General features: G+C 40.9%; 1 protein-coding gene across 1 annotated transcript in view; it reads left to right on the top strand.

Annotated features, from left to right (window-relative positions):
- NKAIN3 (sodium/potassium transporting ATPase interacting 3) overlaps positions 1 to 10680 on the top strand; it is a 286290-nt gene extending 275610 nt beyond the window's left edge. The window contains exons 6-8 of the mRNA XM_049632693.1: positions 513 to 574; positions 2881 to 2889; positions 9382 to 10680. Coding sequence (XP_049488650.1) covers positions 513 to 574; positions 2881 to 2889; positions 9382 to 9435 — 125 coding nt within the window. The 3' untranslated portion in view covers positions 9436 to 10680. The remainder of the gene's footprint in view (positions 1 to 512; positions 575 to 2880; positions 2890 to 9381) is intronic.
- Positions 10681 to 16148: the final 5468 nt, after the last annotated feature.

The raw sequence follows: 16148 nt of genomic DNA, 5'->3' as shown, positions 1-16148 counted from the left end.
CAGAAGAGATGAAACCTTTGCAAAAAGCAGATGTCCATTTGTCAAAGATGGCTTGAGGACAAAAGGCATGGGCATAGATTATGCAACTTCTCAAAGGTCTTTCTAATGATGCGATAAATATTCTTAAGAAAAAAATTGGATTCTGGCAACAAGACGAGACGTATATCTTTTGATATATAGGGGGAAAGGGCATATCCGTATGCCTAAGGACAAACACATTATTTAAAATCTAATGTTATTTAATGTTACTTCATTCTTCACGAAAGTCAATAACAACTTTGATTTTCCAGTCCTTAAGATCCCAAGCTCTTTATGTGTTTCTTAAAATTTCCCTATTTTTTGACCATTGATCTTGTTTTTAGCAGTCTTTTATATTGAACACATATTTTTCCATTTGTGGTAGACAGATTTTTTTTGTTAATATTATTTTTATGTGTTCTACTTTAAACACCTAGTGTTCTGTGTGTTTTCATTTACACATTTATTCACATCGGGCTGTGTTGTATTTGCAGTTGATTTCATAGGTGGACTTGATGCACGCTCCTACTACCAGGATCATGTTGAGTTAAAGCCTGTTAACCTGTAAGTAAAGGTGTGATGAGATGGAAAATATTAATCGTTCTAACTTGGTCAAAACTAACCAAATCTGAAATAATTTGGACCTGCTACTACTAATCATTGGTTTAATTTTCCACTCATATTTAAAACACACCTTTTACACGTAACCCAACATCATCATTGTTGTTATTCATCCCAAAAAGAATTTGAAATAGGTAACGTGGTTTATGTTTCCAAAATGGGATTTTTATTCAGCTTTTCTTATCAGAGGGTTGATAGCTAAATTGGAAATAAAAAGGATAATGTAGTCTACAGAAGAGAAACTAGATACGTATTTGGGGGCCACATAACAGAGAAAAGGGGAGAAAGATTGGGTTAGAATCCAGGCTCTGTGTGTGTGCTCTCAGGGGCCTTCCTTGACACCTCTGAGACTTGGTTCTCCCACCTGTGATATGGTTTCAGAGGCAGAGGAGGGAAGATGGATTCAATGGGATAAGGTAGGTATAGTATATGTATAGCTTGTACCTAGTACTTAAGTGTGCCTAGTACTCAAATGTGGCTAGTACTCAAAATGGGGTAAGGTATGTATAGTATATGTAAAGTTACCTATGATTGTGCCTAGTACTCAAATATTTGACTAACTCTCCCTAAAGGACACGGAAGGAAGTCAACAACTACAACAAAAAGCACCTTAAACGGGACAAGTTTCAGTTGAGTATAAGGAAGGTATCATGGTCACCTGACTGATAAAATCCTGGAAAGCAAGAAAATAGATACAGTGACTCCATTCCTAGAAAACTCTAAGTAGCAAGTAGACAGCTGTATAAAATAATAGCTATCATGTACCAAGCACTTGGCATTGTCTCACTTTATCCTCATGGAAATACTGTAAGGTACTCATGAATAGTCCCACTTCATAAAAAGGGAAATGGAGGTACACAGAGGTTAGACAAATTCCCCCAAATCCCACTAGTAGTAAGGGGTGGAGCCGGGATCATTTCTGAATGATAAGCAATCACCATGCCTGATATTGTGGACTTGGTCAGATGACCTTCTATTCTTTCAGCCCAATGTTCTTCAGTTCCATGGTGATAAAGGAAATTATGTACAACAGCCACTGGAGACCAAAGCCAAAGACATGATAAGAAACACACATGAACGCCTTCCTCTGCTTTGCCACAGTGGTTTCATATCTGCAATCCCCCGCCCCCAGCCCTGCAAAGCCTGCACCGGCCCCTCCACCTCTCCAGGTTGAATTAATTTTATTCTGGCAGAATGATCTAAAGGAAACATAGCTCACAAGCCACACAAATCAGCACTGTGCTTGTCACATGATGGATGTTTAAATAAATGTTGGTTTCTTAAAGCAAATCCAATTTGGAAAATCATTCACCCTATATAACACTCTGGGACGAAGCAGTCACCACCTCATTACTCATGCTACCGAACGCTGGTAAATGATGTGCTCCAAAAGTTGATATTTGTAGATCTGGGGAACTTGGCAGGGATTGTGACAATAATGGAGATGATCACTGCATTGGAAGTGAGAGGAGAATGGAAACAATGCCTAGTAGGGGCTAGGAGAGTGTAATATACATTTGATATGTAATAAAGAAGGTGATGAATGATTTATTTCATCTCCACTATGAAAAAAATAGCTCAGCAGAGAAATTGCACTATGAAAAATGTTGGTCAGATGTAAGAAAGATCTTTCTATTAAGGAAGGTTATTACAATTACAATTGATTGATGTTGGTAATGGAATCTCCTTTCTTGAATGGCATGTGCATCCGTGTACTTCACAGTGTTCTCTGGCCTGGCCCAAAGGCAAGTGACTGCCATCTATGCTCCCTGAAGTCTCTCCCGTTTCTGTGAATCAAGAACACATAAAATGTACCTGTGAGATGACCTGAAAAGCTTTGATCAACTCTGCTGCCTCCTCAAAGGGTTTTCTCAACTACCCTGTTCACTGATGAACTCTCACACCTTTTTAGCTGAATGTAGCATAAACTACAGGCTACAGAAAGCAATAGAACAAGTTTCTGCTTTGACAGATTATGCATATTACTGTTAGATGAATATGGAAAGCCTTGCAACCATGAAGGGAGCAAGAATCTGAAAGATCAAACTACACCTGAATTAAAATCACTGTGCATGAACAATTTAAGAGGTCAGTATGTGTGCTCCCCACTGTATGTAAATATTGCAGTTTATCCAGTTAGCATTAGTCCGCCTGCTTGATTTCTTTTAACAAGGCCATTATGTTGGACTTTGTTGTGGCGGGCTCGGTGATGCCATATCACCACCCAGCAACAGGTTGGAGAAAAAGCCAGTCTTTTGTATAAGTTGTCAGAGAGGGGAGAGAATGCTGGTTTTTAACTTTTGTTAAGGCTCTTTAGTCTCCATGGAGTACTAAGCCAGGTGTTATGAGGAAGCCACTTCATTAAGGGACTTCATTAAGGGAATCAGGAGATTCCTGAGCATATTCACAGGTACAGGGATGTAGAAGGGTGGCTTTCAACTCTAGAAGGGTAGTTACAAGCAGACAGCCCATTCACAGGTAACACTGTTTGTACAGGAAGCCTTCATTCTCGTGTTTGACTGTGTCATTGCTCATCATCATAAAATGTACCTTTCCTGTGCCCACAGTCAAATTGTGTGTGAATGTGTGTGTTGGGGATAATGTGATAGGGGAAGTTATTTTACATATGGAGTCAGTCTTCCGTGCTTTGTCTCCTTTCAAAAGAATGATACCAAGCTATCAAGAAGGCCTGATTAAGTAAATTAGTTTTATTTACAACTATTTACTTACTTATAATATGTGTCCACAGTCCCTGTGGCAGACACCAGAAATGGAAAGACTAGCAACACTTGAGCATTGACCTCCGGCAGCCAATGATCTAGGAGAGGAGACCTACATAGAAATAAGGAGATGCAAAACAGTGTCCCCAAATTAATTTTTTTGCAGAAGCAAGAATGCTTACTTCTCACTTGCAGGGAGATCGACCAAGAGATGATACCCGAGCTGACTTAGGAAAGAAAATGAGGAGTTAACCAAAAGCAGAAGAAGAGAATGACTGTTCCGTGTATGGAGGCTAATTTGCTTGGCCATTCTACAGCGGATGAAGTTGAAATTCAAGACTGCCCAATCTTCTGTTTGCCATAGTTGTCACCTAAACTGAGCAAGCCTATGAGGAAGCAGATGTTTAAGTAGAGCAGGAATGTTGATAACTCCCGGCGGGGATGCCCCCAGATCCTCCACAGCCATTGCTCCGCCATCTAAACAGTATCACTCCTTACACCTAAAGCTACAGAGATGCCAGCCATAAAAAAGAATGGGATCGTGCCATTTGCAACAACGTGGATGGACGTAGAGGGTATAATGCTAAGTGAAATAAGTCAGACAAAGAAAGACAAATACCATATGATGTCACTCATACGTGTAATTTAAGAAACAAATGAACAAAGAAAAAAAGACCAAAAAAAACCCAAAAAACCCTGCTCAAATACAGAGAACAAACTGATGGCTACCAGAGGGGAGGTTGGTGGACGGATGGGTGACATAGGTGAAGGGGAATAAGAGCACACTTATGATGAGCACTGAGAAATGTATGGAATTGTTGAATCACCACATTGTGTACCAGAAGCTAATATAACACTGTATGTTCATTATACTGGAATTTTTTTAAAAAGCTATATAGATGAATGAAATTCTCACTGTCTGTTCCTACTATCCAGTGAAACCACAGCCAAGGGAAGGAGCTTGACAAATCAGTGGGGAAGACCCTATTGATCTTGCCTCTAGTCTGGCAAGATGTGTAGAATAAGTAGGAGCTCCCTGGCATATTCCCCCCTTCCCCCTGTCCCCGCCAGGGAGCAGGACAGGGTCTGCCAACCTTGCGCCAGTGAAATACCACAAAAAAATCAAATATTTAAAAATTTGAAAGCTATAGAGATGCTTTCAGTGGTTGTTGTCTGGATCTGCCTTGGGAATATGTGACACACAGGTCAGGGGTAGCCCGTGTTGGGGTCCGTGATCTTGCCACGGCCATCAGTGAGGGAGCTATAGCTCTCAACCTAAGTACAGCCTAGGTCTCTGCCAGGACCTCCTCCATCACTGCCACCACCTTTAACAAGGAGAAAAAAGCTCTTGTCATTGGAGCAGAGAGCCATGTGGTCAGTGGTGGCTTTGAAGGGGACACCTACAGAGCGGCTTACGTCGGGGCTACAGTTAACGCCAAGGGGAGAGGGCTAATAAAAGCAGATTTACCTCTCAGGAAGAAAAATCGCTTGGCAAAAACCCAGGCAGCTATGAAAGAGATATGGAATTTCAGGGAACATCCTAGTGAGCAACTAAATTAAAGTGTGTTGAAATCAAAATGGTTAGCGACTGGGTAGTGGGAAAATTAAGTTCTATGTAGCAGTAATTCTTCAGATAGAAATAATTAGACCAAGGCAGTTTGTCAAAGAAAGACAGCAGTGGAATTTCAGAACTGAGTTCCACAACAGAGATAGAGATCTGATGACGTTAGAAATTCCCATGAGGAAGATGCCCTGAGACTGCCATTAAGAAAGACTTGATGAAAAAGCTTCTTCCCCCGCTTTCAGCCAGTCTTTCCCTAAGGTTTCCAAATGAGAACTTGACTTTTCTCTGGTATCTTGACTTGCCTGATTGCCTTGGCTGGAGGCTAATTTTTCTTCACAAAAAATGTCACATGCTACGTGGCCACTGCTGATCGAGTGTCGACTGTTGCAACTCAGTATGAGAAGACAGACGAGCTAATTCCCATTTCAGGCGGGCTCTGCGGTCAGCGCCCACCTGTACCTTCACTGCCTGGTCTCTGCCTCTAATGGCCCAGGCCCAGAGGAAAACGACCTCTGATGACCGGCTGCCGGACAGATGGGGGTGGCCCTCCACTGCTCTTCCCTAAGAAGAGCTGCTTCTATCAGCATCCCGGTAAGTTGGAGCCAGACCGTTCTGCATTTGCAACCCCTAGATTAAGAACCATCTAAGAAGACAAAACACACGTGTGTGTGTGTGTGTGTGTGTGTGTCTGTGTGTGTGGCAGGCAGAGGTAAGAATGATTTGCTTTCAAACCTTGGTTTAAAAACCAGTAGCCACCAGCGATGTATTAGTAAACTGAAGCTGGAGGAACCCAGAGTCTACAACCTGCATTTACTCCATCACACCTCTATTTCTTGGCCAAGTACCTAAAGACTAATAAAATGGTAACTCTCTGTCTTTATCTCATTTTCCTTTGTCCTTGACTGGCCCTCACATGTCCATATTTCTCTCTCTATGCTGGCTGTCCCCTGTGGCATGCAGAACCAGATGTCTGGAATCTGCTCAGACTGGGGGCTGCTCACTTTTCCCATGACTGAATGTGAAGTCCTGGTGCCTGAGGGCTTCCCTCAGTCCCTGGAAGTGGTGGGCACTTATGCGGGTGTCAACTCTCCAGGGCAGGGTCAAGAGCATAGAGCACAACAAATGTCAGGCACTCAGCGCCTTCTTAGTTGTCCGAGAGGAGAGCCGGGCTTCCCCACATGCCTGCATCACTTAGCACCAAGGAGCAGTGTTTAGGGGCTTGCTGCTTTTTCTCTCCTTGGGGCGCCTTTCCTTTGTCACTCGCATTAATAACTTTTTGATCCATCATAGGAAACGACTATTTCATTTTAGGGGCGATGTAAGAACACACCCTAATGTGTAGCCACTTGACCATGGAGAAGTAAAATGGCTGTGCTTCTAGGGTTCAGACTCATCACTATGCTAGTCGGTTCATGCACCGACTGGCTAGGAAGGAACGATGCCACCAACAGTGCAGCCAGGCAACGCAAAAGACGGTCTGCCATGACCGTGACCGATGGTCAGCCATCTCCCCTGTGTCTCACAGGGATCGCCAAGACTTTCTCATTTGACCTGTGACCTCACTCACTGCCCCCAGAACCTTGTGGAACCTGGTTCTCCACTGCCTTGTGAAGCACATGAAGGCTTTTCCAAAATGAAAAAACTCACATCGGAACGGTACCCTCCAGGGAAACTGTCAATTCCTGTCTTTGCCAGAACTCTCAAGAATCTTCTCAGTACTTACCATGGATATTAACAGCAAGGAAATAGATTTACCCATGGAGACATGGAGCACACCCCCAAATTAATCAACATAAGTAAAAATAACTTCATTTTGCCTGTTTCCAAAAGAAAATATCCTCTGATACTAAAATTAAATGCAACGTGGGGTGCCTGGGTGACTCAGTCGGATAAGCGTCTGACTTCGCCTCAGGTCATGATCTCACAGTTTTGTGAGTTCAAGCCCCGTGTTGGGCTCTGTGCTGACAGCTTAGAGCCTGGAGCCTGCTTCAGATTCTGTGCTTCCCTGTCTCTCTCTGCCCCTCCCCTGCTCATGCTCTGTCTCTCTCTCCTTCAAAAGCAAATAAACATTAAAAAAAAATAAAATTAAATGCAATGCAATGAACATACACCAAATTTCATGTTAAAAACATACTTTGTTTTCCTTTATATTCATATCAAGAAACACTTATAATCCCATGTAATGACAAGTTCTGGAAAGAAACAAGACACAGGAAAGAAAGTAGAATACACAGATGAGAGCACAGGCATATCACACACACACACCCACACACACACACATCCCAGAAGTGATACAGAGAGACAGAAAACCGATAGAAAAAGATACAATGACAGGCCTCTCAGAAGACACACTTTAAAATAACATCACTACCTTGCTACTTGATTTCATTCTGCCTGGAAGGTAGGTACCCTCAGATAACTACTAACATCTGAAGAAAAAAATAAATATATGATCTTAAGGTTCCCAAAACTCAAACTGTTCTACTCAAACTCATTGATCAATCATAGCATCATTAAAAGAGTGACAACTCGACATTATGTGTCTCCAGATGTGACACAATCAGAAGACGTAGCACCACGTATGAAGTATCTTGCCACAAGGTCAAGCTTGATCTTGGACCGAAAGTGTAGAAAATTCAAGAATAACAGAATTGGATCGGTCTCACCACTAAAGATAAATGTGATGGGTATACCCAGAAGTTCCCCCCAAACTCCCATCGGTACTACCCCCAACAAACAAAAATTCCTTCCCCTATTGCCTTATCCTCATTCTAGAAGAAATTTGCCTACTGGATGGATGAATAAACTTCAGGACCTTGAAACCCCTTCCCAACTAAGATACAGTATAAAATGATAAAAATTCCACTATCATAATCTTATCCCTTTATCTTTCAGCTCCAATCCCTATTAAGTCACAATGGGGTGAAAGGGGTAGATATGTGGGCTATATAGTTTTCGGAATGTAGAGAAATAGGCAGAGAGAACATGAAAGGAAGGCGAGGAGATAAGTAAAGGACTCCAACTCTTGCGATGTGTGAGAGGGAACAGGACTTCCCTGGAGAAGAGTTACTACCAAAAAGCAAAGCTGGAAAGTTGGAGCTTTTTTCCAGTTATTTAAAATTATGACCAAAAAAGTCTATTCTGAGCCATAGAGAAAGTCACAGCTTCTACTGGCAGGATGCTTATAATTTAGTTGGGGGGGAAGAAACTTACATATCTGAGTGAAACAATCAGAGCCGAGTTAATTGTGTAGTTGAATGCCATTTGCTCCACATGGGGTACAGCAGATAATGTAAGAGTTGCTGTCAGCAGGGTGAGAAAGCAGTATGGCTGAAGCAGAAGTAGAAGTCTTCACAGAGGAGAAGAAATGTCAGCTGAACCCTAAAGATGAATAGGATTTGGATCAGCTAAGACTTTTTTCATGAGAGAAACAGTGAGAGCAAAAATATTCAACAAATATGAATGAAGTGCCCTATGAATGAAGTTGGCACTATGAAGTGCCAACTATGTGGCAGACAGTGCATGTGGTTGATATTCTGGGAATAAGCATAAGGCAGAACCGCCACCTTCCAAAGGCTGACTGTCTAATATAGACTTAGAATCGGTAGCAAGAGTGACTAGAGATTCCAAGGAAGAGGACCAATAGTGTGTGTGTGTGTGTGTGTGTGTGTGTGTGTGTGTGTGTATGGAGACAGAGAGAGAGAGAGATCTTAATTGGCTCATGTGATTATGGAGCCAGGCAAGTCCAACAAGCGTAAGGAAAGCTTGCAGACTGGAGACCCAGGGAAGGGTTGATGTTGCAATCTTGAGTCCAAAGGCAGTGGAGACACAGAATGTCTTTGTTCTTAAGGCCTTTAAGGGACTGAATAAGACTCATCCACAATATGGAGGGTAATCTGCTTTACTTAAAGTTTATTGATGTAAATGTAAATCTCATCTAAAAAATACCTTCACAGCCACACCAAATATCTGGCTACCTTGGCCCACCCAAGCTGACACATAAAATTAATCATCATAGGACGGGATGTATGTAAGGACATAGATCAGTGGTATGAAAGCCAGATGAGGATGATCCTTGAGCAGTCAACCAACAGAACACTGTAGGAAGATTAGGCTAGGGACGTTTCTAGCAATTTGGAGACATAATATTACCCTGTCATCTTTACCCCAAGACAACCAAAGGCCATACCCTTACATCATTCTTCAGTTGCTACGGGTTGGCACTTGTCTCCCAGGAAAGCAGTCCTATATTCTGATTTTTATACCTGATTGCACACCCCGACCTGAAGAGCAGGAAGCCCATGGGTTTTTGGTTTTCTTATTGCGACAGTCATATACATGGACCGCATGAGGCACGCCCAGAATCTATTTTGCGTTTTGAAAAGCCTGGATGAATAGAAAGGAAATTCGGTTTTCAATTGTCAAGTTCTTTAAAGCAATTCATATTTTCTGTTTTAGGTCGAAATAAGTAATGACACTGACTCTGAAACACGGCTGCTGAACTTGAGTTAGGAAGCAAAGCACCACTGAGAGCACCTCTCTGCATTGGCACGTCTCACTTCCTCCCAGAGGACGGACCACGCCTCCCTACTTCCCCACGAATCCCGGAGTTCTTGGGTCACAGCCTATGTATTATTAGCATTGTTCACTAGATGAGTTGTAGGTGACTGGGTGGGTATTTTTTTAAGTCATTTTCTTCTTATATGAATACTTGTAAATTATTTTAAAAATTGGTCTTTCATTTTTTAACAATATTTACTGTGAGGCATGCAAAACAAAAACACTTGGTGAAAACCTTCTACAGTCAATTCTAAGAGAAATACTGGTTTTTGTATTGAGGTGTTAAGTCGGTGTTGCTGATGACCTGAGTTATCCTATGCCTGATGGAGTTTGCATTAACAGACATTACCGGGGGCTACTCAATATGAAGTTAGATGCTGTGACAGCTGATAAATGGGTGCAAACAGTGGATCCGGCCTTCAGACTGACCATGGGTCATTTTTTCAATACCATAGGACAAAACGTGAGGTCCTCCTTTGTTCTCAACTTTCCAAAATGCAGAACACCATTACATCAATCTAAATTCTCAGATTCATGCATATTATCTTGTTCTTCCTGTATTCTGAGAAGAACAGATCATGGGGAGTATAGAAGAGTATGATTAGTAGAATACCTTTCCCCTTTGGAGGTTATATGGGTATCTCTGATGTTCATATTTTCTACTCTTTATCCCGGTTCTGACATTGGTGTCAGACCTAAACATACAGCTTGTGGAGTTGTGGAACAGAAATCACAACCATAAATCCGCAATCAGGAATATTGCTCTTAAGATATTCAAAAGGAGCATTAAAATGGTATGGAATTCTCTATAAATGCTCCTAAAAAACATATTTATATTTGCTCTACATCAATTTTTATTTTTCTTACCCCATCCCAATAACCAAGAAAGTAATATGGGAAACATCATTTTCCAGGGAAAGAAGGACTGTTTTGAAAACACATCATAGCTTTTTCCTTTCATATCTTTCAATGACTATTTCCCATATCAAAATAAGTTTTGCTCACTTTGGATAGCAACCAAGGTGAGGCCCCCTATAGGCCACAAAATTGTGTACATGTGTACTATTTAATCCGGAAGTTGTTAACTTGGCCCATACATCTCTAACAAGTCAGTCTATAAACTATTTAAAATCGTATGCAAATTTTCATGTGGGTATAGAGGTTCCTTTTCTCTTGTTTTTGTTTGTTTGTTTGTTTGTTTGTTTGGAGTCCGTATATTTTTATGAGACTCTGTTAAGAATCAGAACTAATACAACAAAGTGCCCTGGTTGCTCCCATCTCATGCCAACCACTGTGGGCATTCCAGAAGCCCATTTTAGTCACTAGCCTTTGGATTGTGCTCCGTCAGTCAGGTGACACACATTTAATCCCATCATTTTTCATTCTACTAAATAAACCTGAATGCAAAATGACGAGGAGCTCACAGGGACCTAGGAGATGGTCAAATCCAAACTGCCACTTCACAGTTCAGGGATCCAAAGCATAGGGGATTTGGTGGCCTTGTCCTGAGTCCTGCATGTACACAGAGGGGCAAGAGTCATGGGAGGGGGTGGGAACTTTGGAGGGCAAATGGTAGGGTTTGGACCCAGCGCTGTGGCCTTGGATAGTGTTGGACATCTTTGCCCTGGAACTTTCCTCATCTGGGAAGTAGAACTATAATCCCTACCTCCCAATGAAGAGGTGAGAATCAGATGACATATAAAAAGTATCCTGGACCCTGTGAAGTGCTCCACAACTGAAAAAGGCAGTTACGATTGTAGTGTCAGGACAAGTGGGACCCTGTCTGGAGCTCTCGCCATACAGCCAAGTGCTGTGAAAAGCCCATGAAAACATCAAACTCTTCTAAGTTTTCTAAAAAGCAGCTGGAAAAAATTGCCATGTTAAAGCAATTAGAAATAGTGAAGACTGAAAGTTGCATTTCCTAATTAAAAAAATAACTTTTGTATTTCAAGACTAATACATATTATTACTATGGGTAAAGCTAATAAAATATCAAAAATGTAGAAAGTCAGTAAGACAGAAGAATAAAATTAATATGTGAGTATTTTAAACAGTCATTGCATTAGCCTCTCACACGTGCACAAACAAAACATAGTTAACATTTCACAAAACGGCACCATACTAACTTTTGTTGTGTTTTATCTTCATGTAAACGTGTACATACTGGTAAGATGCACGGGAGAGTCCTAGATCTTGTCTAACTGATTTGAGGAAGAAATCCTTACATTAGTGATTTTTCTATGGATTTCCAATATAGGCAACTACTTAATATGGTATCCCAGCAATCCATAATGATAATTCTAAAGTTCCGGAGACTTGACCTCTCATCAGAGACAAGTTAGATCGATCTCCTCTCCTTCTCACTTTTCTTCTCCCTACTTCTCCTGTCCTGGCTACTACTTAGAGATTCTGCTTCCCGTGACAAAGGGATGAAAAGAAGTGCTGAGCTTTGCGGTGACCCTCAACAGTCACCCTTGATCCGGGTCTTTCCACACAGCGGTGTCACCGCCGCTGCTTCTGAGGAGTGAGCGCGTCGGGTTCTTGCAGGTTTTGCCTCCTGTTTGGGGGAAGCCATCCAGCACTGCGCATTATGTAGTGGGGCTTGAAAGCCCCACACATGTTCATGATGTCTACAGTCTTGCCAAAGCTTGGCTTCTCCATGTGCAGCGGGTGCCTGGTCAGAGTGAGAGAAAATGAATGTGTGTCCAAGCCTGCCCTCATCTGCCAGAACCCCAGCATCCTGAACGATGGTGCAGCTCCAGGTTCAAGTGCCCTCCTCAGAAGTGGTCCTGGGAAAAGTGAAGATGGGACATCCACTGCCCGTTAGCCCCTAGTGCTGACTGGAATGTACAAGGGGATACAATGTACACCTTGGTATTGTGTCCTGTAAAATCTTGGTGAGCACTGCCCCAGGCTGTGTCTTCTGTCCTGTGTGGATGACTTATCCTTTCTGAAGTATCTTCTGCTAGCAATGTGTGGAGCCACAGACAGCTGGGATAGTTTGCAGTTTACCTTATATTAACTTCAGCTTCCAGTCATAGCTCATGACTGCAAAAGCTGAGCAGGGAGCTATGGCTCCCCTGCTCAACTGGGCTATATGCAGCCCGGTTGATGGGCTGTTGGAGCATTGCCAGGAGACAGGCTACATCTTGGGGTGTGGAATGGTCTACCATCAAAGAAACCTCAAACATTTCTTAGGAAAAGCTCTAAGCTAATACATGCCCAGGTACCTTAAGACTTTCACCTGCCTGGGGCACCTGGGCAGCTCTGTCAGTTAAGTGTCTGACTTTGGCTCAGGTCATTATCTCACAGTTCATGAGTTCGAGCCCTGCATCGGGCTTTGTGCTGACAGCTTGGAGCCGGGAGCCTGCTTTGGATTCTGTGTCCCCCTCTCTCTCTCTCTCTCTCTCTCTCTCTCTCTCTCTCTCTCCTGCCCCTCCCCTGCTCGAATTTTGTCTCTCTCTCTCTCTCTCTCTCTTTCTCAAAAATAAATAAACATTAAGACTTTCACCTGCCATATAACATGAGGGTATGTGTCCCTGAAACAAAAACAGGTTCATACCACTCAAAAACGAGAGGCTTTTGACTTGTTTGAAGATAACTTGACATCTTGCCCTACCAAAATATTGACTTCTTTCTTTTTTTTTCCCTTCAGAAAAATAAGCCCTGCTGTTTCCCATAGACCTAAATAACAAAGGTAGCCAGCTTCAGGAGGCTGGATCTAACAAAATATAGCCAGGCTGCCGTTTGTCTCAATGAATGGGATGCTCAGGATTGAAACGATTTTGTGTTTAGTGGAACCAGCTCAAATGTGTGTTGCCAAGCTGAGGAAAACCATCTTGACTCTGCTAAAATGAGAAGCAAATAAAAACCAAAATTGCTCTTTTCAATCTTTGCAAATTAGAAGGGAATCTTGCCAAAAATAAACAGATCTTCATTTCAGACCTGATGTAAAAATGTATACTCTCCCAAAATGTGGATTCACTATGGAGTGAATATTCTGGCTTATCATTTCTGAGTTACTTTAGTATGTAACTTTTATAGTTGATTGGAATTCAAATGTTCTAACTTGACATTTTAGCTCAAGGTAGTATCTCCTTTCAGGGGATAACTGAATTAAGTAGGAAAAAATACAAATAATTGATCTTTTTAAACTTAGAAACCTTGAACGCCCATTTTTCTTGTTTCTTTCCCATTTAAGAGTCATCTGCAACCTTTGCTGAATAGGTTTGTGAAAGTGTCCATGAACCCTGTTCAAATATTCATGATAAATGGACCCACCACCTAAGGATGTTATGTCTAAAGAAATCACTGCTCATATAACTGCATAGTGTGCAATGAAGAAGGGGAGCAGGTATATTTTAATTATTAGAACAATATATCTATTAATAAAAATTTTTCCAGAAAACAAAATTCTCAAAAATTTCAAAATTTGTGGGTAGCATCCCTCTTATCATCCTAAAGAATCTTAAGCTTAATATCTTTATTGAGAGCTAAGAGGAGAAAAGCCATTTCTAGAAGGTGGATAAGCTTTCTTAAGAATCAATATTTCTAGAAAAATTTAGGGTCAGATGAAAAATGAATCATCTTCCTTGGACTTGAAAGCATATAAAAGGCAAGAATCATGTTAAATGCTACACCTTAAAAAAATATATAAGATACCCAAAGAATCCAAAATATGCTCTGGTTTAAACTTGAGAGCTAAATTAAGAAAAAAGAAGGAAAAGAAATAAGGCAGGAAAGAGAAAAGGGATGGAGGAAAGGGGAAGAGAAAGAAAGGGACATAGAAAGGAAAGAAGGAAGATCCAAAATTGAAAGTCTACTTAATTTGGGTTCGGACAGGTCAGTCTTTCACTCAAAGTTGTTGTACTTGTTTCTTTGAGTGACTAAAAACAGTGAACCTTTTCCATTTAGGGAATGCTTTTTCTTTTCTCTCCAGTTAGGTTTTGTTTTGTTTATAAAACACTTTGAAGAAACCAATGATCTATCTAGTTATTCTCATAGAACTAGCTTTGGCAGACAACTTTGTCAGTCTGTATTAGTTAGGATTAGGTTTACCTACAAGTGACAGAAAGAAAGAAAGATAGAAAGAAGAAAGAAAGAAAGAAAGAAAGAAAGAAAGAAAGAAAGAAGAAAGAAAGAAAGAAGAAAGAAAAAGACAATGGCTTAAACAGGATAGAGCTCTATACCTCTTTATATTTCAAAACTCTGGAAATTATCAGCAAAGAGCTGGACTCGGATTCCCTGGAGACAAGGACCTAGGTTCATTCTCATTACTTCATTATGTGTCCTGCCGTTCTCAAGGCATAGCATGACTCAAGATGGCTGTGAAAGGTCCAGCCATTGCTTTTTTATTCCAACCAAAACTGAGGAAAAAGGAAGAGAGAATGGTGCTTCTTTCATTTAAGGACCTGTCTCAGAAGTTGCACATACGACTTCTGCTTACATCCTATCAGTCAAGTCTTGACTAATTTTAGCTTCAAGGAAAATTTTGACTAAATTTAACTGCAAGGAAGAGTTGGGAATTGTTATCTTTATTCTTCATAGCCTTGTGCCCACCTAAAAAATAGGGGCTTCTTTCTTATTAAGAAAAGGAAATGTGTACTGAAGAATGCTTAGCAGTCTGCCACACAGTTCAAACTAGTTCTCATAACTTTTTGGAATAACGTTTTCATTTACTTTAATTATAATAGATACTTGAAAAAATACATACATTCTTGAATACTGTGAGAAATTAATCACTAGCTCTGTAAAATGAGAATTTCTACCTCATCTTTCTGCCTTTCTTTCTAGAAAGAAAAAATAAATCTAGGACTCAAGATCCTTCTAAGTTTTCCATAATTCTGCAGGGTATATTTTAGCTTTCCTTTTCTGGAAACTGAATTTAACACTTAGGAGCCAATCTAATGTTTTGCTTGGTCCTCACCATTGTGCTATGAAAATAAATCTTTTCTTCTATGGTCGTAAATCTTCAACTATTTTATTTTAGCAGCATCTTTTCTTCTGAATTGATTAGTAGTGTCTTTATTTTCTTTTTTATTCAATTTGACAAATATGTATGGACATTGATGCTTAAGAAGGCAGGGCGGGATATATAGTGAAAAGCAAACAATCCTTCCTTTTTTGTTGTTTTCTCTCAGTAGAAGTTTGGCCTGTGTTTCCCTTCATCTGTTTATCAAAAACGTATTGGCCAGAGTGGAATGAGTGTTTTAAACTCCTTCATAGTCTGTTTCTCTAAGAAAAAAATACAAGTGAAGGAAATCACCAAAATATTGTCATTACATTTTATCATACATCCTTCCCAGGCTGCGGTTAAGGGTGGGAGAGAGACAGAGACAAAGAAAACAGAAGCAGGAAAATCTTACAAATATACTTACTCAACAATGTCCTATGAAGCGATTGCAACCCCTGAAAAGAGTTGGTTATATCCTCCTAATACTCAGTGCCTGCAAATATGGCGGCTGTCACTAATGATGGAGATAAGATTGGTTGACTTATTCATGTCGTAGACACACTTCTACCCACAAACTTCAACACTCAAGTCTACCTTTTCTAAACAATCGCGTTGCTAAAATGTGCCATATGACCCATGTCCCTTAACAAAGAGCAGAAGATTATTTTAAGAGGTAGACGTTGAAAAAAAAAATAAGATGCCTAGAGCAAGA

The sequence above is a fragment of the Panthera uncia genome, chromosome F2, assembly GCF_023721935.1.
Source record: "Panthera uncia isolate 11264 chromosome F2, Puncia_PCG_1.0, whole genome shotgun sequence".
Classification (NCBI taxonomy): Eukaryota; Metazoa; Chordata; class Mammalia; order Carnivora; family Felidae; genus Panthera; species Panthera uncia.
The sequence above is the reverse complement of the archived record's forward strand: the minus strand, read 5'-3'. Positions and strand labels throughout refer to the sequence as shown.